The 25,984-nt window shown below is 39.6% G+C and overlaps 1 protein-coding gene across 1 annotated transcript in view; it reads right to left on the bottom strand.

The window, feature by feature from the left end:
- The window catches only part of tenm3 (teneurin transmembrane protein 3), a 339,790-nt gene that overhangs the window by 198,775 nt on the left and 115,031 nt on the right, over positions 1–25,984 (bottom strand). The window contains exon 5 of the mRNA XM_030056695.1: positions 23,922–24,107. Within this exon, the coding sequence (XP_029912555.1) occupies positions 23,922–24,107 (186 nt within the window). The remainder of the gene's footprint in view (positions 1–23,921; positions 24,108–25,984) is intronic.

Genomic DNA, 25,984 nt, shown 5'->3' with positions numbered 1-25,984 from the left:
GCAGTGGATGAAGGAGGATAGATGAGAAAGATGGAGAAACTGAAGCTGAGAAAGGACAGAAGAAGAGAAAAAGAGAGCAATAGGTACCTGAAACTAAGAGATGAATGACTGAATAGATCACAGTTTATTCTGTGGATAAACAGCAGCTCATGGTTTTACAGTGACAAAAAAAATCACAAAGCTACATGCACACTTGTGTGTGTGTGTGTGTGTGTGTGTGTGTGTGTGTGTGTGTATGTATCTCCCCAGCTTTATTTTGAACAAATCCATTACCAGAAGGTATTTGTTTAAATGAGCTTTTCAAATTAATTCAAACTCCCTCAGTTGAACAACAATGCAATACATAGTCAGTGCTGGTTGTATAATCAGCGTGATGGAGAGGCTGCTGCTTTCAGTTCCCAGAGTAAATCACAATGTGGAGAAAACATACAACTGACTACTCTGCTGCTTCAGTATTATGATTTAAGTCACATGTATCAGCCAGATATCCATTTTTAAAGGGACAGTTCACCAATTCAGAGGTCCAGCTCAGTGACAGGGGGCTAACAGTTAGCATTTGGAGCATCCAGCCAGTATCCAGCACTCAGTAACAATGAGAGGAAGAGAGCACCACTACTGTGCTACAGAACAGCTTAAGAAAGAGTATGAGGTTCAAAATGGGTGAACTATCCCTTTAAACTGGGCTTGGTTTTTGAAGGCTAATTAGGGGTTCAAGCCCATAGGGCTTGAAACCCTAATTAATTGATTGGAAGTTGTATGCAAATGCTACCCAAGAAAACTGACCCAAAGCAGCCTGATGAGGGCGCTATAATAAAAGAAAAACAAAATTTCTTAAAAAAAATCATAACTTGTACGCTGTAAGTCCGATTTAGATGAAACTTGGTACGGACATTCCTTGGTCCAAACTCTACAAATTTGCCTAAGAACCCATAAGGTCCACCATAGTGGATTTTCCACCTTTTTGAATTTTTGAAAAACACATTTTTGACATCTCCTGTTGGCCATAGGTCCGAATCCTTTGAAATTTGCTGTGAATCATCATTGGACCAAGCTGATCAAAAAGGGGCATGGCTTAGCACATGAATGGACAATAGTCGGCAACAGATGGGCCAATCCTCACGAAACTTGCAGGATATGTCCTACAATACACCTGAAAATACCTGACATAAAAGCTGTTTCATTGAAACAGACAGTTTTTCCAATCATTACAAAACTTGAAGAATATGTCCAAGTACCTGACATATACCCTGAGGATTTCATTGAATGCAAATGCAAAAAAATGGGTGTGGCATAACACAATTCAGACTATAAATGATAAATTGTTTGGCCTTGATTAAAAAAAGATAAAGATAAAAAATAAAATAAAATAAAATACAGTTACGAAAAAAATACAGTTCCCTCAGTCAACCAGTTTATTATTGATCAATTCTACAATAAATATATAATCAATCAAACTGCACCATATCCATGACTGGACCAGATCAGATTTAGCTAAAACACAGTGAAGTGCCGTGGACAGTGGCTTGCAACCTAACTGTGGTTGTATCTTTAGTTGCAAAAATAACCATACATATCAAAAAAATATATTTAAATATGAATTCACCACAACATGTTTTGAAGTTTTTTATAGCTTAGTGGGATGTGTTATCTGATGTGGCTGTCCTGAGGGACTTTGCTCCACAATGGGATTGTCAAGCTAAGAAAGAAAAGATGAAGGGACTACAAACATGAAGTGGAGGGACAGTGAGGGAAGAAAAGAGGTGTGAGGAGAAAGAATAGACAGTTACAACACTGTGACAGAACCACAGAGGAGAGACTAAAACAACGACTGAGGCCTCTTCAGATTCTATGATACTCCTGGGACTGCTCTGTGTGTGTGTGTGTGTGTGTGTGTGTGTGTGTGTGTGAGAGAGAGAGAGAGAGCGAGAGAGAGACAGAAAGACAGATGTGTTTTTTTTTTTTTTTTTATGATCCAGAAACCTGAGAGTGAATAATGGCAGTATTCTTATCTTGTCCTTCAACACACACACACACACACACACACACACACACACACACACACACACACACACACACACACACACACACACACACACACACACACACACACACACAGTTCATGGACAGCACATTTGGTTGTTGATCTTGTAGCATGGTAGGTGACAGCCATTACCAAGTGTTTTTCGCTCACACGCTCACACGCACACTGCAGTCATAGTACAGCAGGACAAATGTTTTGTAGCAAATAATTCCTCAAACAGGCATACTTTTACTCTGTGTTTTTGAGTAAAATGTCACAAATGACCAATTCACACACACAAGTGAACAAAGGCATACACACACACACACACACAGTTCCACTCCTCCTGTGTTGGATAGCAAATTGACATTTCAGTGGAGCGGGGAGGTGAGGTGTCGGTAAGGGAAAAGGTTATTTGTCAAAGACAGCTAATACAAGCCTCACTATTGCTCTCTCTCTCTCCACATGTATCACGATGTCGCTTGTTCACTCTCTGTTCTTAGGCAGCTCTCATTCTCTCATTCTCACACCTCTCCCTTGCAGCTGCTTTTTTTTCTAAACCTTGTCAAAGGTCATATGTTTCCCTTATCAGCGTTTTCATGCCATTTTCTCTCTTTCACACTCTCAGAAGTCATGGTTTCAAAAGAGTTTGCCACAGAGGTGGTGTAGATAAACCAAGAAACATTTGCCTGTGGAGGACCCCTTTTGGTGAAAAGGTTCCCCAGTGCTTTGTGAGACAAAAAGTAACTATTCTTAACTTTAAGAAGCGTTTTTCTTTTTTTCTTGGAAATAATAATTCTCTAGGAATCCTTTGCAGGGTGAAAGAAGATAAGCTCGATAGCAACAAGTCCACTCTACCTTTCAACTGCTGTCAGTTGGCTTTGTTTTGAGAGCAACAGGTAAAGGTCAGCACCAGCTACAATGGAGTAATCCAAGAACAAGGCAATGACTGAGTGACACATGTACCATATGTCAGTTTTAGGAATTTGTCCCACTTTTGTGAACGTGTATGGAATATTTAAACTACTAATATCTAATATCTAATATCTAGATCTATCTATCTATCTATCAATATAGATAGATAGATAGATAGATCTATCTATCTATCAATATAGATAGATAGATAGATAGATAGATATGGATATACAGATACCAGTTTTGTTTTGTTTTTTTCTATACACAACCTTTCTGGTAATTTTCTTGTATTTTTATTTTCTTGTATATTTATTTCTATTATTTATTTATTTTTTTACTAATGCTGTATATGTTATATATGCATGTTATTAATTTTGTTAATAAAAAAAAAGGTTTGTGTTGCAGTTTCTAGTTTATGAACTATATCTACAGAGTTATGGTATGATATGGTAGGCTCATCTTCAGAGAATCTCGCTACCTTCTTCATTGTTCAGAATTCAAATGTTTCAAAAGAGCTGATTCTGACTGTATCAATGGTAATTGCTACATTATGTGAAGATAACTGAGTAATTACATAAAACAATGAAACATGCAAAGGATCTACATGTAAAGGCTACCAGAAAAATAATATGAATTGAATATAAAATATATAGAGTAAAATGATGTTGGTAGAACTCATACAGTTATGTAGATGGGTTCAAAGGGTTCCTTAGAATTTAGAATCACTCTAAGAACCACTCTGTTCTTTATTTAGATTCACCAGTTTTTTGAGTGTGGGGACCCCTGAAGAACCCTCACCTCTGGTTTAAAACTGTATAGAAACACACATAGAAAGGAAAATATAAATTTAAAAACATAGAAGTGAGGAATGAAAGAGAAACTGGAAACAGAAAGAAAAAGCTGGTGAGTACATTGGTCAAATATTTTAGGGGGAGAACATTTTAGAAAAATGTAAGAGAGAGAGAGAGAAAAAGGAAGCCAAATCAAAGCTAAGGTCAGGGTTTGTGTTACTGTCAAGGAGTGCTGATAGAAAAAGATAAACTACACTAAATTGAATGAGGAGAGAAGAAAAGACGGCACAGAGAAGATGGGAGGTGACACTGGAAGTCAATTAAAAGTTTCAGGAGCAACAACAATGGTCAGAAGAGTTTGGAAGAAGTGCAGAGAGAAAAACAAGGGGAGGAAGAAAAGAAGGGAAAGAGGCAGGGATACAAAGCTTAAGACACGAGAGAGAGAGTGAAAGAACACAGGAGTGAGGGATTTAGAGAGAAAGTAAAAGAGAAAAGAGAGAAAAGAGAGGACAAAAGATCCCACAAAAGGGTGCGAGAAAGACTTGTCGATGGAGAGAAAGAGGTCAGGAGAAGAGTTAAGACTCGTGGCTTTCAAAGCGTGAAAACTCATTCCACCTCCAGACTCCAAGACAGGAGATGGGGTGACGCGGGCTTCTTACCCCAGCAGTGGGCTGCCTTTCTGGGGCATGTAGGGGCAGGGTGCCCCTTTCTGCTCAACGACCCACACCAGGAAAGCATTGAGACAGATGAAACAACAGGAAAAGAGAGGAGAGCTGGGGAGCTGATAGGTATTTGTATGAAGGTGGATTGGCTGCATTGTGATGGGGTTAGAATTACAGGGTAACAAGGATAATAAAATACAAGCCATGCTCCTTTGTAATTTCACTCCATGTGTGTTTCGGGATTACGGTTAGGCGTAGTTCTACATTAAAAAAGGGCAACAAAAGCACGCTTTAAGAGCTGTGTGACCCCACAGTCACTTTAATGTCTGACTGGATTAAATGCAGATTACTTTAAGCAAAAGCCATACCATGAATGTATTTAGCACATGGAGAATGATTCTAGTGACACTGGCACCCAAATCATTTGCAAATGAGCTGAAACATGGAGGTTTCTGTACAGAACTGCTTAGAACCACCTTAGAGCCAGAGATCAAACTATAAACTATTCTGCTGAATGGAAGAAAATCACTGAGTGAATGGTTGCTCCAGACAGGATTACAATGAACAAATAGCTCAAGTGGGAATTACAATGATCATATTTGACCCTGGACAAACTAATCCTGTGCAAATGGAGCTTGAGTCTCTTTTGAAGGATGTCTCTTTGTCAGGGTTCATGAAGCATCCATACCTGTCTTATTTTTTATTATTATTTTCACAACATTTTCAAGTGACTTAAAGTTCTGGAACAGCTGGGTATGCCACAGATTCACCATTTACCTGAAAAGCATTCATCAACTACGTTAAGACAAAAGGAAGATAGCAAATCATAGTGAGGCAACACTTTTTCCAACTAAAACATCAGGTTTAGGTCTTAATCTGGTAGATTCAACCTCGACCTCCTATCGAGACCTTTTGCAGAAAGTGTAATCCATTCATAGACGTGAGCATTAATGTGGTGTGTAAGACTCACAAAGTTGTGCACTTCCATGGCAAAATCATTAACCTGTGAAAACGGCTATTTCATCAAAGCAATGCTCTTTCCCCACTTCGGCTCTGAAATAATCCTGATTTACCAGCAGCCGTGATAAGCATAAAAAACGGATTGTGAAAGTACAGTGCACACAATCAGTATGGTCCTTTGGTTCATGGTACTTCTAGACAGTTCCTGTTGCCACAGCAAGAGTTGTACATATTCACCTATCCAGGCTGACCAAAATGATGCATCGCTAACAGAGAACATGTTCTGCTGTCACAATACTCAAAGAAAGTGAAGAAATGAACTTTGAATATAACCCACTGCATCTGAGAATAGTTGAGACATATGTGGTAGGTTGGTGGCTTTGCTGTAATGTTAATTCACAGATTTGTTCATAATGAAGCTAATGAGAATCAGCTGACACCATAACTATAGTTACATTTGGTGGTTTTATCCTCAACATGACAACCTTACAGCGCTGAGCCAGAGACATATTCTGACCAAAAGGCTTTGTATTGTAGAGACAGATCCAATCATATTTGAGAGATCCACCAATGATTGCCCAGGTGCTTGTTTTGTCACAATGGAGGTGTCATTAAAATTATTCAATCAGGTCCCAAAAGATGACTGCCAGTTGGCACACTGGCAAATGTAGACCCCATGACACAATGCCAGTTCTACTCCATTCAATTTCAGTGGGTATACCTGGCCTCTTATTTTATCTTCTTTTATATTATACACACACATGGGCACAGACAAACCGTGGAGAGGTATTTGTGATAAATATCTGATAAATATCAAGCTGTAGTGACATTTACATTTCTCTGCAGGAGGGAAATGAGAGAGATAGGCAGAGAGCTAGAGAGAGAGAGAGAGAGAGAGAGAGAGAGAGAGAGAACATTCTTCTTCTGCTTGGTTGAATGTGAACAATGGCCTCCAGAGAGGACCTGCCATTATCAGGAAAAAGGAGACAGGTTGGTTTTAGTACTTCCTCTCCGTAGATCTACTCCAAGAGGCAAGGCAGCACTCATAGATTCCCATCCCAACCCTGTATTTTTAGATTGCCAGTGAACCAAAACCTTAGTTTTTATATTGTACAGAGTGTGTGAGAAGTGTGGAATCACAGGATAAAAGTTACACCATGTATTTTTTCTTGTTCCACTGGTTTTCCCCATACATACTAGTAGTCAGGATGGCTGAGTGGTTTGAGGCCCCTGGATTTCTGCTCACTGAGTTGAAGTGAGGGTTTGAAACCCACTCCTGACAAGCAGGTTTCATACTACTTTACTGCTTGATTTCCCTGGGACCCCAGACTTCTTAGACTACCAGTATTTCTTTGTCAGAAGCCATGATGCCAGGTATGAAAACTTTTACATATTCTGCTGTCTACATTGCTTTCTTAAAGCAAAATTGAAAATTGGTAAGGTGTCAGGTTGTTTATTTATTTGGGAGTGATAGGAGTCTACACAGGGGTCAAATATCTTTATCAGTTGCTCTGTTCTCTCCTGGGCTGCTAATCTGCAGTCCTGCATTTGAGTCTCTCCACTTCACTTCCATAGCAAAACAGCTCCCAAAGAACACTTTTAGCACATCAACCGATGCAAATAAAGAGGGTTCTGCCAATGTAAAAAAAACAAGTCCTGGTACGCTTTTATAAAAGTACTCTCAGGTCGTTCCTGGCGAAAGGTTACCATGAGGAAGGTTTCCTGCAGATGCTACCGACCAGATCTACTTTCCAGTTCAAACAGGAAAGTAACAAGAAAGAACGGTTTAATTTCCACAGAAAAATGGGTACTGGGACTTGCTTTTTTCTCATTTGCTGGCATTTATACATGAGCTTACAGTGTTTTTTGAAAGTGTTATTTTTGGAATGGACAGATAGAAGTACAATATTGTGGATTACCAGTTCAGGGCAGCACAAAACAAGTCATGAAGATTTTCACCACCATGTGGACTCATAAAACACCAAGGTAACTATAACACCCAAAGTTCAATTTTGCTTTGACAAGGCATGAAGTAGTATTTAGTAGTATCTAGTACTGAGAGTTATTAGTATTAGTATAGTAGTATTATACATTAATCTGTTTCCAATGAAAATCTGTTTGTTTTTTGTTTGGTCATTTTCTAAGCACCAGAGGGAGTGATCTCTCTTATTCTCTGTCTCAAGATACTGACAATGTTTGGTCTTGAAAAATGTCTGTAAAACTGCACAGGAAACCAGTGGAATTATTTCATCGGACTTATCTTGAAGAAAACACGATGTAAACACAGAAAGCAGGATTAACTTACTTGTTAAGCAAGACATTATTTGCAGTGCACAACACTGTGCAAAGTGCAAAAAAGAAACTGGCAAAAATTCCAAGCGGCATAAATTACAAAAGTGTGATTTTTCAACATTTTAAATTCAGTGTATAAATTCCTTGATCATTTGCTACTAGCTGACGAACGTGAGTCATCAAAAATTACATAAATTATCACAGGACAGCATGGTTTAAATAACAATTAACTTGCCTATTGTGTCCTCACACACTCACACCTTCTTTCACACACACACACACACACACACACACACACACACACTCATACACAATCCCTCTCACAGGCGCAACCTCTGCTTTTGTGGGATTAGGTATCATTTCATTCAATGTTTTGCCATTTTGTTCCTCCTTTCTATCTCCTTCTATGGCCTTTCCTCTTGTACATCACACACACACACACGCACGCACGCACACACACGCACAAACACACGCACACACACATGCACGTACGCACAGGCAGCAGAAGCCACAGAGGCAGAAAAAGACTGACAGGGGAAAAGCTTAAGCAGTCTACAAGGTGGGATGATTACACTGCCAAATACATGTGTGTGTGTGTGTGCGTGTGTGTGTGAGAAAAAGAGAGCTAGTGTGTGAGTTACAGGGGGTCCTCTCCCTCTCTCTGCCTGCTCAAGTAAGTGTTATTGGAATTCCTGTGCTGTAAAATTGGTGTTTTCATGGCCACTGCATCTGACAATACACATCAAATACACAGAGAGAAAGAGCCAGAGAGACGGATGGATAGATAAAGAGAGAGAGAGATGGGGGATTTCCTAAGAGAGGGACGACAGGTGAGGAAAGAAAAAAAAGAGGGACAGGTTAAGTTATTAAAGTCAGAGAAAGTAAAGGGTGGAGTGAAAGAAGTGGTGTGAAATGGAAACAAAAGGATGGAGGCGCAGGAGAAAGGGGAGAAACTGTATGCAGTGCACTTCTGTAGTGGTGTTGTACAGCACAACGTTTTGTTCTCTGAGACTGCGGCGGCATCACAGTAACCTTCTCACTTTCGACTCAACCCTCACTGGAGAGTGGTTTCAATTAAACGACTAGTAAGGGCTGCACCGCTGCAGATTTCTATGTAAAAAAGCCCACTTATCAAAGCAAGTGGGGCTGCAACAGAGAAAATCATCCCATTCCCACTAATTGAGACAGCACAGATTCACTCGATTTGCTCAAATTAAATTACGCTGTCAGTATGGTCACTGTCTGGAAATCTTCTCCACACTGCTATGTTGTGAATTTAGACTTCTAAAGTAGCTCCTTCAATAGCACACACACTGATCGGAAACAGACTGGTGTACGAACATATGAAGAATTTCCAAAGAGGAGAGAAAGAGGGTATACACTGCAAAAAGTCCAAATCTTACCAAGGTTATTTGTCTTATTTCAAGTAAAAATGTCTTATTTCTAGTCAAAATATCTCATTACACTTAAAATAAGACCTGATCACCTCAGAAATTACTTGTCTTTAGACAATTTTCACTTGTTTCAAGTGAAAATCTACTTGAAACAAGTGAAAATTAGCTTGAAACAAGAAACACATTTTGCCAATGGAACAAGCAAATTTTTACTTGTGACACAAGTGAAAAAGTCAAAATTTGCTTGTTCCATTGGCAAAATGTGTTTCTTGTTTCAAGTAAATTTTCACTTGAAACAAGTGAAAATTGTCTAAAGACAAGTTATTTATGAGCGGATCATGACTTATTTTAAGTGTAATGAGATATTTTGACTAGAAATAAGACATTTTTACTTGAAATAAGACAAATAATCTTGGTGAGATTTGGACTTTTTGCAGTGTAGGGAAGAATTCTACTGGGCATTTGTTGAAGGTGCTCTTTGGTGTGTGATGGGGAGTTTACAGGCACTCTTCAAATAATAAAATCACACAGCCTTTAACCAAATACTACATGTTTAGCATCAGGAAGTCTATTTTCTAATGTCGACTGAAACAATGAAATGGACCTCTCTCAGTCCATCTTGTTTGCATGCAGTTTGCTGGGAAGCATTGGAGTTGACCTAAATATGTTCCTCTGAGCTAACCACAAAACGTTTAAAACATTTTACCTTAAAAGTGCCTTCTTTTTTTTGTTTGTTTGTTTTCTAATGCTATTTGTCAGATGACTTTTAACTCTTCAGAATGCCTCTTTTATTCTGGAAAGTGGCTCATGATAGCTGAAAGTCCCCGATCCTCTTTGTAGGGCTGGCTGGGCGGCTCACTGGTTAGGAAGTCACTACTTTAATCAAACACACAGGGCTCAAGTCCTTTGTTGGTGAGCATTCACTCTGCTGAAGTGTCCTTGAGAAAGACACTGAATCCCTGTTACCTTCAGGGCTGCTGTTCTCTAGCTGAACCTGACCTCTGACCGAGAGAAGAAGAGAAAAAAAAAAATCCTTACATGGGTCAGTGGAGATTCACATTATCATGTCGCTGGCTTTATTCTATGGCAAGACTTATTTTTTGTCATTGAACACTGTGTTCTTTTTTGCATGGCCTGCTGAACAGTGTGCTGTTCTCAGTAGAGTAAAGCCCATGGCTAATGAACCATGAGGTCCACATACAAAACAACAGATACAGCAGAAAATTGGGATTATCTCTTTGTGTAGCCACTAGTCTATGTTTGTCTGTCTTGTTCCATTCTCACCATGAAGGGTAGAAGGGATGGGCAATGCAATCATGCCGTGGGACTACTAGTACCTCTGTGCTGGTGTTGCATGGGGTGTTTTCTTGCTTTTTCGAAGCAGTTGTTTTGAACTTTCCCTTTAGCTGGGTTGGTTTGCTGTTGTCAGAATACAGTAAAGGCATTGAGATATTGTTGATAGGAAGGTTTCTCATGATGTTTCCAAACCAACCAGCTACAGGAAGCATTGTTGTTCCATTATGCTGCCCTACAAAGGCAAAACGCTCAAGCCACTTCCCAGAGAGTGGAGCTGGGAAAAGGGACTTTGCTGTCCAGACACGTGGAGACGTGGCAGTGATTTGTCTTTTTATGTGATAATTTTATGAACATATTAACCCTGAGCTCAGAGCTGACATTTGACCTTTTTCATAAAATACTGTATTTAGTCTTTGTTTTAACAAGTGCTCATGAAATGCAAAAAGGCAGTAACTTATCTTTGGTTGCTAACCTTAATATAAAAGTTATGTAATAGTGGAAAAAAATGTTGCTGCAGCATAAAGCAAAAAGAGATGACAATATAATAGGTTCATAAATATGTGCAAATGTTTTCCAATAAAACTTAATGCTGTTGCTGATGTATCTAAGTTTTAGTGAAGTATAGAAGTACAGTTTAGTTACAGTCGAGCACAATATATACTGTGCTCTGTTGTGAATTAAAAAGGGACACTGATATAAATAAATGAAGTTAGACTGAAACTCATTGTGATGTGGTGGAAAAGAGAGCGAAAACAGAGGGAAGTGCAGAGAGAAAGTCAGAGTATAGTAAATCCATAGTCACTTAAGTAACAGCTTTTTGCCTTAGTTGCTCTGAGGATTTTAACAATTAATTAATGGATTGATTTCTATATTATTAATTTATCTATTTTCTCCCAAAATACAAAACAGTATACAGTGGAAATTTGCCTGCCAGATAAAGTGAGTCGTTCCGGTTCCAAAAATGACAATAACTTGTTTACAATTAAAAATGAATGAATGAGTTCCTGCCTTTTGTCTTTGCACGGATTCAGCTGAGCAACCCTTGTTCTTGTGAATTTAGTGGAGGAGAGGCAGAGATAAGGAAGAGCTTTGTGATGACATGGGCCAAACTGAGAGAAAGAGAAAGTAAGACACAACAAGAGGCAAATGGAAAAGTGAAAAAAGAGGGAGGTAGAGAAAAAGGTAGAGATCTTTTCATTTTCTCAGCCCAAACTGACTGTGTTCAGACTAAACACAGGAGGCACTACATTTCCTCATTTGCCTCTCTCTTCCCTACGTCTTTGGTTTGAAGCTTTCTCTCCATCTACATTTCTCTCATCACTCCTGCTCATTCTCTCCATCCTCTTTGCCTGACCTCTTCTCTCTCTCTCACTCATTCTCTTTCCCCTCCTGGTCCTTTAGTATGGGCAGCTGCAGCCTATTCACCGAGCCTCTCATCCATCCTCTTCTCTCCCTCTCTCTCCACATTTCTTTCTCCTTCTTATTGTAGCACCAGTGCACTGACCCCTCATCCATCCCTCTCTCCCTCTCTCTCACTGCCTCTTTCGCCCCGATTCCCTCATTCATTTTCTGCTGCCAAGTCAGCCCTTAGTGCCCTCTCCCTCTCTCTCTCTATTCGTTTTCTCTCTCTCTCTCTCTTTCTTTCTCATTCTGGCCAAGTCGTTAGTATGGAAGACTGTGTTCCTCTAAGCCACCAGGTCTTTTTTTGCTTTCGCTCCGTTACTCCAGCCCGTCACCAACACCACCCGACCCTCTCTGAAAAAAATCCTCCTCTCAGCCACCATCTTTTTCTACCTGTCTGTCCAACTTTCTTTGTCTGTCTCTCTTTGCCATGATGATGGTTTTCCTTCTCTTCTCCTTTCTCGTGGTTGTTAAATGATGAAAATGCAGTAGGATCAAAATGATAAAACAAAGTCACATTCCTTACTTAAATAATGTTTTCTACACTAAATCCACACAGAAACCCCAAGGAAAAAGACATTACAGTCCCACCAGAGCTCCTCTCTATATAGGAAGATGTTCCACTTAAAAGAATATGTGTTTCCACCTCTAGGTGGCAACAAATAGCACTAGTCATTCATTTATTGACTGACTGATTGATTGATTGATTATCATCATCATTATTATTAAACTATGCATTGATGCAAATGACTAGAACCATTACAACCAGTCAACACACCATAACGTCACTATTAATTGAGAATTCACATCAGCTTGTGACCGAACGTATGTCTTGATTATGAATATTAGGCCATGTAGCAATGAAAATAATAGTCCAGTGTCTAGTAAAGACAAAAAAAAGGAATCAAATGTTGTGATCATTTTGTCATTCAGCCTCACTGACCGCTATTCTGTGCTGTTTAACAAGTGCTCAGCACTGCTCCTGATGGACAGAAGGCTGTACTGCAATGGCTGTGGTTCAGCTTTCTCCATAGACTTTGGTTCCACCTACACTGTGGTTGGGAAATTATCTTAAATTATCATCAAATAAAAGAGTGCTCAACAATGAGTGTCTTCCTTCCTTTTCCTGGAAAAAAGAGAAAAAAAATAGCTTGTAGTGTATCTATTCAAATAGCATTCATCCATTCCTCCCTTCCTGTCTCATGTCATAATGAGGACACAGCACTGGCGCTCACACAACCGCTTTATGATTCCCCTCCATCCCTCCACCCTCAGCTCTCTCGCCGTTCCCCTCTCTCTGTCTCTGGCTCTCTCCGAGTGGAGTCTCTGCCACGATGCTTTGATTTACTTAAGTGACTCCACTCTGCAATCAGCCTCAGACGTGAGATGTGTGTCCGTAGCCTTTCTCCATGTGTGCCTGTGTGTGTGTTTGTGTGTGCGAGGCTTAACGTCCAGCGACCAGCCACCCTGAGGTTCATTAGTTCAGTCAATGATTGACTCTTTACACTATCTCATTCTTTCTTTTTCTTTCCTTCTTTCCCTCTCTCTCTCTCTCTCTCTCTGTTTCCCTTCTCTTCTCTTTACATCTCTCTCTCCAATGCGTCTTTACCATGTGACTTTCTTTATCCACTACGTGTAACTCGTCAATTACAGTCTTGAGGAGAACTGGTTCTTTCTCCTTTTCTTTACCTCCCTGTCTCCATTCCTCCCTACCGTCCTCCTCACCTCATTGATTAGGTCTGGTGTTGAGGAAAAGTGTGTTTCTTTCTCTCTCTCTCTCTCTCTCTCTCTCTCTCTCTCTCTCTCCCTCTCTCTCTCTCTCAATAGCTCATTGATTAGGTCTGGTGTTGAGGAGAATTGCCTACTTAGTACCAAAGTAAAAAGCACTAAGTGTTTTTCGTGTTTCCCTCTCTGTCTCGTTCTGACCTCTCTTTGGCTTTCACCAGAGACTTTGTCAATAGCCTTGGCGTCATTCCGCCTTTTGCAAAGAAACACGTCTTCTTTCTGCTGTTTTTTTCCGCTGCGAGATGATAGCCGCGGCGTCTTTGAGGCATATAAAGACTGGACTGGTGGAGAGTTTTGGCGTCTTGTCACTCTCAGGGGAAAAAGACAAACTGTTTGCGCTGAGCAGTGGCAAGTGGTCCACTTGCCTTGTGTGAAAATATTGCTACTGAAGGGTTGGACTGCAATGTATGGCACCGATACTAAAAAAAAAAAAAAAAAAAAAAAAAAAAAAAGAAGAAGACGTGGTAGATTTTGCTTATATTCTACAATAACATATTTATTGTAGAATATATCAGTACACTACACTTATTAATTCAATGTAGCCAGCAAATATGTGGCTATATAAATGTGGATTAACAGAGATGAGCCCCAAACCACAACTTATTTGGCCAAATAGACTCTAAGCATGTTGATGAAGATTGATGAAGAGTTTGATTTATGAAATAAGTAAATAAACTTGTAAACTATCAGACATGTTTGGCTTACTCCACTGAAAACTAAATCTTTTCACCTTATTGCCTATTTAAGCTACAATCTTTTAAATTATTTTTTCTCTCTCTTTAATTTACGCTCAGTACCCTATGCGAAGTTATTAAAAAGGAAAAAGTGAAATATCATATTGACATAAGTATTCAGACCCTCTGCAACAACACTTGAAATTTAGCTCAGGTGCCTCCCATTTCTCTTGATCATTGCTGTGGGGGTGTTGTTTAGCAGCAGGGACTGGGAGACAGTCAGGGTTGAGGGAAAGCTGAATGGAGCAAAGTAAAGAGATATCCTCAATGAAAACCTGTTCCACATCACTCAGGACCTCAGACTGGGCTGAAGGTTCACTTTCCAACATGACAGTGACCCTAAGCACACAGCCAAGACAACACAGGAGTGGCTTAGGGACAACTCGGTGAATGTCCTAGAGTGGCCCAGCCAGAGCCCTGACTTGAACCCTATCCAACATCTCTGGAGAGACCTGAAAATGGCTGTCCACCCACGGTCCCCATCCAACCTGACTGAGCTTGAGAGGATTTGTAAAGAAGAATAGCAGAAAATCCCCCAATCCAGGTGTGCAAAGCTTGTTGCGTCATACCCAAAAGACTGGAGGCTGTAATTGCTGCCAAAGGTGCTTCAACTAAGTACTGAGTAAAGGGTCTGAATACTTATGTCAATGTGATATTTCAGTTTTTTCTTTTTCATAAATTTACAAAAAAAAAAAAAAAAAATCTACAATTCTGTTTTCACTTTGTCATTATGTTGTACTGAGTGTTGATTATTGAGAGAAAAAATTAATTTAAATGATTGTAGCATCAGGCTGCAACATAACAAAAGTGAAGAAAGTGAAGGGGGGCTGAATACTTTCTGAATATATAAAAAATAACCAACTACTAAATTCAATCAATAAAGAATAAAGAAAAGAAAAAAGAAAAAAAGTCAATATTGCAATAAAACCTGTTGGGCTTTCATTGCAAACAGTTAAGCATTAGAAAGTGTTGGTTCAGGAAGGTCCAAAAGCATACTGTCATGCCACTCCTCAAGAGCTTCAGTGTATGTATCCCAACAAGAGACGGTCAGTTACATTCTGGATTCTATCTTCAGTACTGGTAAGTCATCTACATTCAGGTCAGCTCAAATGATAGCCATTCCTCTTGCAGCTCATTTTCAATGAAGAAACTTGAACTGTGCAAAAAGTGGATATTTTCAGGACTGTCTGGTACTCTTGGCAGTGATCTGTCACTATCACTAATAATTTAACATGTGGGTTCATGCTCACTGTTTTCGTGTTTTCTGGCATACTGAGTAACCCTCGCTCCTTCAGAAACAAGTGGTGTTTAGTTGTGCTCGGTGCCAGATGTGGGCTGGTAGACAACAAGGAGAATATAAAAACAAGCCTCAGCCTGGAGCAGCAGTGTGGATACAATAATCGTATGCTCTCTGCCTCCCACCCTGTATTATAATCTGAGGGGAGAGCGAAAAAGCTCAGCTTTTTCACAAGTGTAAACAAAGAAAAAGAAAGCTGTGCTGTGTGTGTGTGTGTGTGTGTGTGTGTGTGTGAAAGCCAGAGTGTGTGTATTGTTCGTTTCTGAGAGGACAAACATGCCAGCTCACATTCCTGAGTTTTTAGGTAACATTTGGCTTTCCGCTGCAAAGAGATGATAGATAATTAGACTGAAATTAGTTGATACGCGGCTCTACAAATCTGCTTAATTTGAACAAGAACAACACCTCTCTTCTCTTGCACACTATTTAGAGCACATTTGCATACCTTTTTTAAACTCCACCAAAGGATGTGCAATTCTCAAAAAAAAAAAAAAAAAAAAACCACTCCACACGCACACACACAAACACACACACACTGTCATGTTTCAAATGATGTAGCAGCAAATAAAAGAAGGGTAAACTATCATTTCTAGTGAGTGATCATCACATCTCTAATGAAGATCACACACACAAAAAGCAGTTGTAGTTTTCCTGTTAATAGCCTGTCCTTTTGTAAGGGTAGCTTACACCATTTTGATATTAGTTGGATGTGCATGATTATTTTTTATTCCTTTATTCTGACAACTGATGGCGTTGCTGTGACTCAGCTTGTCAAGCTTGGCAGGTGTCTAGCTTTAGCATGTTACAGCGTGATATAGAGTCTGTTTATCAGTGTCTATGGGCTGGACCTCGCCAGTTATTATCATAGGCCCTTCCCCTGGTGAAATGCTGTCTCAGCAGTTGGCATAATACACTTTGTGTGTTATCCTAACAGGTATTACATATTTTATTCAGCCTAACATTTATTATGACACACTTTTGTTTACCTCCATGCTTATGGCTACAGAGACAGTTTGTGTTGGTAAGCGAGGCGCTACACTGCTTTCATGGAAAGTCTGACTGCAGAATATCCTCTTTAGAAATTTTTAACCATGGTGATAGCATGGTGTTCATAGTGTAATCTGGGGATAAATGAATGCTTTCAGAGGGAAGAAACCCTTAATTTCCTCCAGAGGGAAATGAAGAATACCAGGAAAGAGAGTGTCCATTTTCCTGACTTGACACAGTAAATGCCATGTTGACCAAATTTTACAGACAACTCTCTGGAAGAAACACTGAAGAGAGTTGTTGCTATGGAAATGATACACTGTTTCAGCTAGTTTCATTGGCGTAACTGGCAGGTTTTCAGAGTGTTGCAGACCATACGTACTGACATTCTTTTGCAACTGGTCAAAAGTTTCGATTTGTCTTGCTGGGAATCTTTGGTGAGTAAAAGTTGGTTAGCTTACATGCAGCATCTAACCTGGGGAAAAGGCAGGACAGATCCAGAGTCTAGCACAACATCGACTTGAGGTGAGGGAGAACCACAAAAAAAATCAAAGAAAGTATAATGGAGGTTTAGACCTGTTCATCCATTTTGGATAATCCTACAAGTGGACCAGAGATAGCCTATGGAGATATTCCATATTCCATATATTTTTCTTACAATGATTCCTCTGTGCTCTAATATTCCCAATCTATCCTATTCCTTAGCTTATCTCTGGCCCATTTACAAAGCAGTTGTGCCCAATTGTATTTTTCTTTTTCCGACAAAGATGCCTCCATTTTACCACAAAAAACAAACTTCACTCAAATTCTTAAGTTTCACTGCCAGCTTTCCGCTCCGTCAAACACCCCTTAATTCCACAAAGTGACTAGGGCATCCTTCCATGTTGTCGAGGACACATCAGGACGCATTAGCGTTCACACTGCCAATGGTATGTGGCTCTGTGCATCTCTGACCATCCCCGAAGGTGGTCTGAGTGACTGGATCATGATGCATCTTGAAGATGCATTGCAACTCGTTTGCACCTGTGCTTAGAAATGTTCACATGTGATTAGATCACCGTAGATGCATGTTAAAACCAGATGTGCAATTGAATAAAAAGAAGACGGCAAATATAAAAAAAAAAAAAGTTAATGGAAACATCTTGTATTTACCGTAAATGACCTACTTTGAAACAACATTACACAATAATCATCCGTATAAAGTTCATTGCTGCGTAATATCCAGTTGTTCCCACAGATCCCCTTCCTGCAGAGGTCGTACATGTGTCTTTTCCCTAATCCTACTCACTGATGAGTTGAAAATGAAAAATCCTTTGGCAAAACTCCCAGCGGGTTGAGACATAAGGCGAAAGATCTATTCAAAATGTTTCCTGAAAACCCAATGTTCTGGCATGATTACAGCAGCAAAGCAGGGTCCTCCGTCAGACTTGGCCGTAAATCTTGCTTGTATATTACTGTCACCAGACTGTTTATGTCTGGGCCAGACATAGGATATCTCTTTGGTTTTGCTATTGTGCTACTCCTGCTGCTAAACACATTTCCCCATGTAGGACAGCTAAGCAGAGCTGCTGTCAGGGTTTCATGGACTGTCACCATGGGCTGAAAAAATAAGAAAGCTTGGCTCGTCCCAGTAAACAGCCAGTGAAAATATAAGTATTTCTGAAGCTCAAACATTGTGAGGAAAAAAAAGGAAAAGATCCTCTCTCTCTTCTCCTCTGAGTTCTCCCTTTTTCCCTACTTGGCCTCTGCCTACAAACAAGGCGTCAGAGAAGAGGGGTTTCTGTATTTGTATGTGTGTGTGTGTGTGTGTGTGTGTTTGTGTGCGGCACGTGCAGGAAAAGAAGTTAAAATCCTTTCTTTCACTTTCATGCAGTGCTTCCCACAAATGCAGTGGAGGAGGAAAAACAGGGAAAGATATGAGCAGATAAAGGGAAAAAAAAACAAAAAAGCACAGGAAGTGGTGAGACTGATATTTTAGATGTTTGGCTGAACATTGGTTGGTTAGGTCAGGCTGGGACTACTTTGCGTAAAAGGACCTCACACACACACACAGACACACACACACACACACACACACACACACACACACACACACAAAACCTTTTAGCCATTTCCAGTCCCTCTGTATCTGATTATGTTTAGATGGCGATATATATATGAGGAGACGTCTGTCTGTCTCTCTTTCTATCACTCTATGCTGCCCTACTCTTTATTTCTCTTTCTCTCTGTCTTTCATGTGCAATATAGTTCTCCTGCTTCTTTATTTTTCCTTTTTATGCCCCCCACCCACCCACCCCTTCTCCGTAGACTCACTGTCACTGTGGCTGTATCTGTTCCTTTCTTCAAGCCAGCAAAGTCTGTTTTCTATCAAACTTCTAACAATAAGAGGACTGATCCAGGGTCATCGACCAGCCCATGTGATTCTACATCTGGTGCTCGTCAAACAGGTTGTAGATCGGCACTCTGATCAGGACCAACTATGGCCCCTGTGGCCCCAGTGGTTTGCACAGCCAGACTTTGGTTTCTTCCTAAACTTGAATCCTAACATTTGCCATGTGGGGACCTACCAGGAATGGGCCTGATGACAGCTGACCGGGACTTTAAAGATTATGCCAAATTCTTGTCAAGTAAGCTCTTAAAGCGATCTGCTGTTGGACCATGACAAAGATTGGCAGACGTTTAACAGTGGTGTCTGCTACTTATTAAATTCCCCATCACATACTGCTACTCTGTTATCATCAATCTCAATGACTGGTGTTTTGCAGGAGTTATTTTGTGATTGTGTTGTAATTGACTGTTTTGTTGTGCCCACTTCCTAAACCTGCCTCATCCACATCTTCAGTTTATTATTTACTACATTTCCCAAAAATTCCTTCTGACAGCCCCCAGAGAGAGAAGGGGAATGAGTTTGCTGTATCATCTGTTGGTTATAAATGTAGGTGGAGATATCAATAGCAAAAGTAAAGAGTTTTCCTTCCAGTTGAGAAAAAGTCACAACAATAGCAAAAGTATAGAGTTCTTTCCAGTTGAGAAAAAGTCACAATAGCAAAAGTAAAGAGTTCTTTCCAGTTGAGACAAAGTTATACCCTTTACACAAAACACAACATATCTAGTGGCTGTATTTTAGAATCTGCATTGCATTCCAGTTTCTTGAGGCTGTCAGTGGGGCAATTGGGATCTTGTAGGCTTTTTCAACCAACAAGGAACTGGTTACATTCCGGTTTCACAAAGCCAATTCTGAACCGTTCTGAGAGTTTCAGTGAAAAATAAATTGGTTCAGAGACTGAAAAAGTTGGTCCCTTGCCGGAACCAAAAGATACCAGGACCGAAAGAGGGAACTGTGACAACAACAAGAGTGGGTGTGCATTATAGGACAGGGAAAGGTGAAGATGATGAAAAATCAAAGAGTGTGCAGCGGTCTGCCAAAGAAACAAAACTATTGCTTTCATCTCCTCACTTTCACGAGAAGATGGAAGGGACTACTAGAAACAGTAAAATTGTATCTTAAAATTGTTGAAGAGCTAGTAAAGGTTGGGCTCCTTAGAACCCCGGACCAAATTACCAACAAGTTTAAAAATAAAACAAAAACATGAAGAGATACTCCAAAAAGGATTGCGTGAAAAATGGCTCTGGGCAGGCTAATATGGGGTGCTGGGTAGACCAGCAAACCAGCAGACTGGGGCTGAATTTAGCCACAGTAATGCAGGAACTGGTGGTTAGCAACCATTATGCAATGTTTCCACCTGAAACTGGTGGGGTGGGTTTGCTTGGTAGCGTCTTGGTTCCAAGAATGCCGAATGAAACCAATTCAAGAACCAAAACTGTATTGGTAGAAAAGAGGTAAGTCTATGATAGATATCTCCCTCTATGACTGGTGCCTGTTGATGTAAAATGGCAACTCCAGAAAGAAACTCCTGCTGTTTGATTCTGGAGGCCCTATTTTACACAGGGCACAAAGCAGCACTGAGTGTGACGCAAATGTCTTTGCTAGTTTCTGACCAACACAGCTGTCATTTTCTTGTCCAGCGCCAATGTTGTGTAAATGTATGACTGGCCAAGAAAAAGTAAGTCAATGGCACAGTTTTCACTGTTATTTTAAGGACACATTATCAAGATAGTAAAGTGCACCTACATAGGCGGGTGCCATTGCCTGTACACGTTCCAGTTTCCTCTGCAGAGAAGCATTCCCTCTTACCTGGCAAGTGTGCCATTATAATAGCAATCAACCAAGGTGCAAGCAAAGGGAATGGGAGATGGCACTCCAACTGTTTTAGTGCATGTTACGCCCTTAAATGCACTGGCATCATACTTTGCAGACTTTGAATTTAGATTGTTAAAACAGAGCCCTGAGAGGGTGACACCAAAACCAAACCATGTACAAGTGATATTTCAGATATAAGAAAACTGTCAGCTATTCAACTTCATTCTAGCTATGCTACAAATATACGGACATCGAAAAAAAAAAAAAAAGAAAGAAAGAAACGCAGAAACGCAAGATAATTCACTAATTATCAGAGTTGTTGCCAAACTGTGGTCAGAAAGGGACCTCCATCACATCAGAGCTGGCCAACACCACATATATTTTTTTAATAACATGCTAATACATTGGCAGCATTTATTTGTCTAACCCTAGTTTAGACTGACTCATATTCAAGAGACTCACAAGAAGAATTCTAGAGTCCAAAACAGTGGAGAAACTTTTTCTTCAAACATCCTGCTTGGCACTTCTTTGTTCATTTATCGCTCTTGGTTCATTTAAAATTGGCCCAACATATCAGCAAAATGATGTGTCAGGCTAATCAGGAACTACAGTATCAGGGATCTGACCCATACATTTAGAAAAGCTGCCAAGTCCTTCAACATTGATAAAGTGAAATCAAAATAATTTTTAAGCTAGTGTGGGACCTTTGTCTGAGCATCACCGTTACATAATTTGCAAGAGGCTGTGAGGAAACGTCTTGACAACAGCCTTGAAGTATTTGCCCTTAACTTTCCTTGCCTTCTAAAAAAATGACCTGGAGCATTTGATCTCTTTACCGTTGTGCAAGAAGAGTCGGCACATTCCTTTCAAAAAACCTCACACCACAATGATTCAAAATGTGCAATTCTTATGTGGGGTTCCACCAAGAATAGGCTCACAGCCAATCCTGGGTCCTGACCCCAAGCATTGAAATACACTGAATCATCTCCCACCGCAGTAAATCCTATCACAGAGCATCGCTTCTAAGCCAAACTCTCTCAAATCATGTCATCAATGCGAGAGATGAGAGTGCAAAATCTATTTGATTCATAGGATGGAATATGAATTATCTGGCATCTATGGTTGAGGGAAGCTTCGTCTGTCTCAATCTACAACACATGGCTGAATGACAGCTTTTTGAATCAAAAGGGTTTGTGTGAGTGTGATGGACAGGACTAAAAAAAAAAATCTTGCAACTCATCCAAGATGCATGAATCAAAAAGAACCAAAAGAATGCAAAGATTTAGCTACTGAGGAACAATTAACAATCCTTTTAGATGAAAAATTAATGCACTTCGCTCTGCCAAAGCACTGGTAAAGGCTACTGCAGCCAAAGGTTGATGCTTTTTAAAAGTTGGACTAAATTTTAGCAACAAAATATTTAAAAACATTATTATTGTTATTATTATGTAAACCCAGTGTTATTAGATTTTCAAAGACATGCAGTCAGTTAGTAGTTGTAATTATCTGTAACCCCTTCAGCTGATGATTTCTTGGCCTTCTTTTGGACCCACAATATCCAATGGCTTTTCTTGTGTTAGCATTAACCCTCTAAACCCCATGGACCCAGGAGAGGGCTATAATTTTGACATATTTAATTGAATTTACATTTTCAAAAAAAAAAAAAAAAAAAAAAAAAACATTTAAAAAGAAATCACTACTTTGGCCTACTAAGACACAGTTTTTGTTCTTTGGAAGGTGCAGATTCCCATAAAAAATGAAGCTATAACAATAATAAAAATTGGAAAAAATTAATTGAATTGAAAAATTTATTTTTCTTTTCTTAAAAAAATTGGCCAAAGTAGCATTTCTTTAAAAAAATAAATGAATAAATAAATAAATAAATAAATAAAGTATTTTTGAAAAGTACAGGGAACTTTGAACAGAAGGTTAAGTAAACCATTACAAAATAAAACTCCATGGTGTTCAGAGGCTTAAAGATCTATCAGCCGTTCTCCAAGAATACATATTGTTTTGTTTTTTTTTTTTTCATTTATGTGTGATACACAGACAGAGAAATAAAGAGAGGAAGACACAAAGGCAGAGAGACAAGGGAAGGAAGGTCATAACGCAAACAAAAAAGAAAGGAAAAGAGAAACTGAGACAGAGACAGAGAAAGTGGTTTGACTCCCACCAGGGCCGGTCGTTCTATTAAGTACAACCATTGGCAGCAAACTGAAAGTCATCAGGGGTTCAAGCCTCTATATTACACTGTCTGCCAAGCGTCATGAATGATCTGAACATTTATCAAAAGCAGACAACATGAAACAATAGCTACAGTTCATAGGAAGGCCTCTGCAAAATAGAACAAAGACATGGAAAAAAGTAAAACAAAAAAAACAACAACAACAACAGAAGAAGGGCTGGCTCAGATGGTAGGAAAATGAAATATTTTTCACAACTCAAAGAAGAGTGCAAGATGGGATGAATTTTATTTAGCTAAATGATTATGTCTCATTCAATCAGTTGATAATCTACACAGATTCAACCTGCCTAGTGCTGACTGCCTGCCTGCCTGCCTGTCTGCAAAGATGGGAATGAATATGGCAGAATATGAGCAGGTATCTGGAATATTCTGAGCACGTAAACACACTTTGCCGCAGCTGCAGGAAGTTTAGATTGAGCGGTAAAAGTTCCCAAGAGGAGGTGGAAGGCAGAAGCAGAAAGTGACTTCCAAATAAATCCAACCCCTCTGATCTCATTTATACGTGACAGCCAAATCCAAATGCAGACAGAGGATACATGTTTTTTTAAGAGAGTGCCGTATTCAAACTACTGATGTGGATTTGTCAAGACTGACACTAATTACAATCATTTTGAGATGAAACTGTTAATACCATATTTCAAATCTACGGGCATTATCTAAATGTTTACCATTTTCATGACTATTAACAAGTATTGCTTGTTTCTGAGGATAATGACATATAAAACATAATGCACTCCTGGGTGGAATTTGGTCAGAGGGTCTCATCAGGATCAGCTCAGAGGAAGATTTTCCTACAGACGACTACTAATATTGATCAGTTCTACAACAAATCAAACTGCATCATATCCATCATATCAGATGTGGGCCACAGTTTAGATTAGAAATAGACAGTGAATGAGCCTCTAAAAGCCATGCTAATAATGTTTGCTGAATCTCTTTACCATGTGTTACAGGTAAGTACAATCGGGCCGCATACTCCTCTTCCTCTTCCTCCTCCTCCTCTTCCTCCTCCTCTGAGTCTGGCTCAGCCACGTTGCTTAGCAACGGATTGTCATGTGGATGGGGTGATGGGGGATGTGATTGGTCTATGGCAGATGATGGACAGGAAGGGGAGGGCATGGGAGAACCTATGGGAAAACAGAACCAAAGGTGGGGTGGGGGCAGAAAAAAACAATGATGAATTGAAAGAATAAATAAAATTGACAGCAGCAACAATGGCAACCAAAATCTCAAGGGGAAAAAATGGTTGGATGATGAAGTATGAAGATGTATGCTCATAGTGTGAGTACTTACAAATGGAAAGACATACCAGAATTGGATCAACAACAAAAACGGTTGTTATTTTGTCCCTCTGTGATGACAGTGGGCTTTATTTTGTGCGCTTGCATTTGTGCTGGGCATTTATACCTCTGTGATGGGTTGTGCAGAATGTGACATTAAAGTTAAGCACAATGGAAGGTTGAGCAACGTCCATAAGGTCCACACGGTCTATTAATTATATTTCCACCACCAAGGAAAATGCCAGCGTCATCTAGTTTTTACTCAACTGGTACAAAACGGCTGCATGCATCACAATGTGATGAATCACAGATGCAGTTTTTGTTTTAATTTTGTGACAGGAAGTGAGATTAGGCAAAACCCAAGTCCAATAATGACCAAAAAGTATTCCAAAGTGTTAAACAGACCAGCAGTAACCAAATAAGCTCAAACAGTTACCTACATGTACCCCAAAGAACCCAAAAGTGCCCAAACAGTTACCAAAAACTATCCAAGAATCTTCAGTTACCAGAATGCCCCCACACTGAATTTCGGGGTTCAACCAATCACCCAAAATTACCAAGAAGAACCCCAAAGTGTTCAAAGTGTTTCCCAAAATTAATGTGTGCTCAAAAGGTTACCCCAAAATACCACAAAGTACCCATAAGTGCTCAAACAGCTACCCAAATATACCCAAAAGTATTTTTGGGCAACTATTTCAGCACTTTTGGGTACTTTAAGGTACTTCTTGTATAACTTTTGGGTGACTAAGTGCTTTTGGGTAAAGTTGGTAAATGCCAAAGTACTCTTTTGGTTACTCTGGAGTACTTCTGGGTAAGTGTTTGAGCCCTTTTTTGGCTTTATTTGATAGTGATAGTAGAATGAGACAGAAAAGACAGGGAAGACAGAGAAATAGAGAAGAGGCTGTTCGGAAAGGACTCAGCCTTACTACGTGGTACGTGCTCTACCAGGTGAGCCCATGCAGTTATATTTTGACAGAGGTATGACACAACTATAAAGAACTATCCTTTGTACTACTACTGCAGAGGCATGAGACAGACCTTAGGTCGATAATGACATAACCTGTATCCAAAGAAAAAGCTTTTTACATTGTTCCTAACTCAACATTAATTTGGCATTTCTGTAGGCTCATCAGTGTGTGAGATGTCAAAACAGTAATTCACTTAAAAAGATTGTTTTCCCTGGATGTACTTGGATTTCACACCAGGGAAGAAAATAACTGTCGTTTATTTATTTATTTATTTATTTTCCTTTTATTAAGCATATTCCCCCACAGTAATTTCTTGGTCTGTGCTAAAACAACAATACACACCAAGGACACACAGCCAGGGGAAACAATTTTGTAGCATCCAAATTTTGGTACAACAGGCCTGTAACACACAGACAACAAAAATGAGTTTGTTGTCTGTGTGTTAGAGGATATATTTGAAGGGTTCTATGGATATACTTTTTGTTTATTATAATCATGTAGGCAGCAGACATAATTGTATGGTGAATGTTCAGTTGAGTTAAAAGTTAATGGTGGTTATCAGAGTTAGATTGCTGACATGTAACATGATTTTGCTGGTCCATTGTTGGGAATTATTTATTTTCATTGATAAATTATAAAAAGTATCAGCTTATTATAAGAATAACAATTTGTGCATCTGCTGAACTCCTGGAACAAGTACTTTTCCTGCTGGCTATGATCTTATGCTTTTGGTCATCAATGCAGCAGTAGACAATT

Source organism: Myripristis murdjan, chromosome 1, assembly GCF_902150065.1.
Source record: "Myripristis murdjan chromosome 1, fMyrMur1.1, whole genome shotgun sequence".
Classification (NCBI taxonomy): domain Eukaryota; kingdom Metazoa; phylum Chordata; class Actinopteri; order Holocentriformes; family Holocentridae; genus Myripristis; species Myripristis murdjan.
This window is presented reverse-complemented; position numbering and strand designations above follow the sequence as displayed.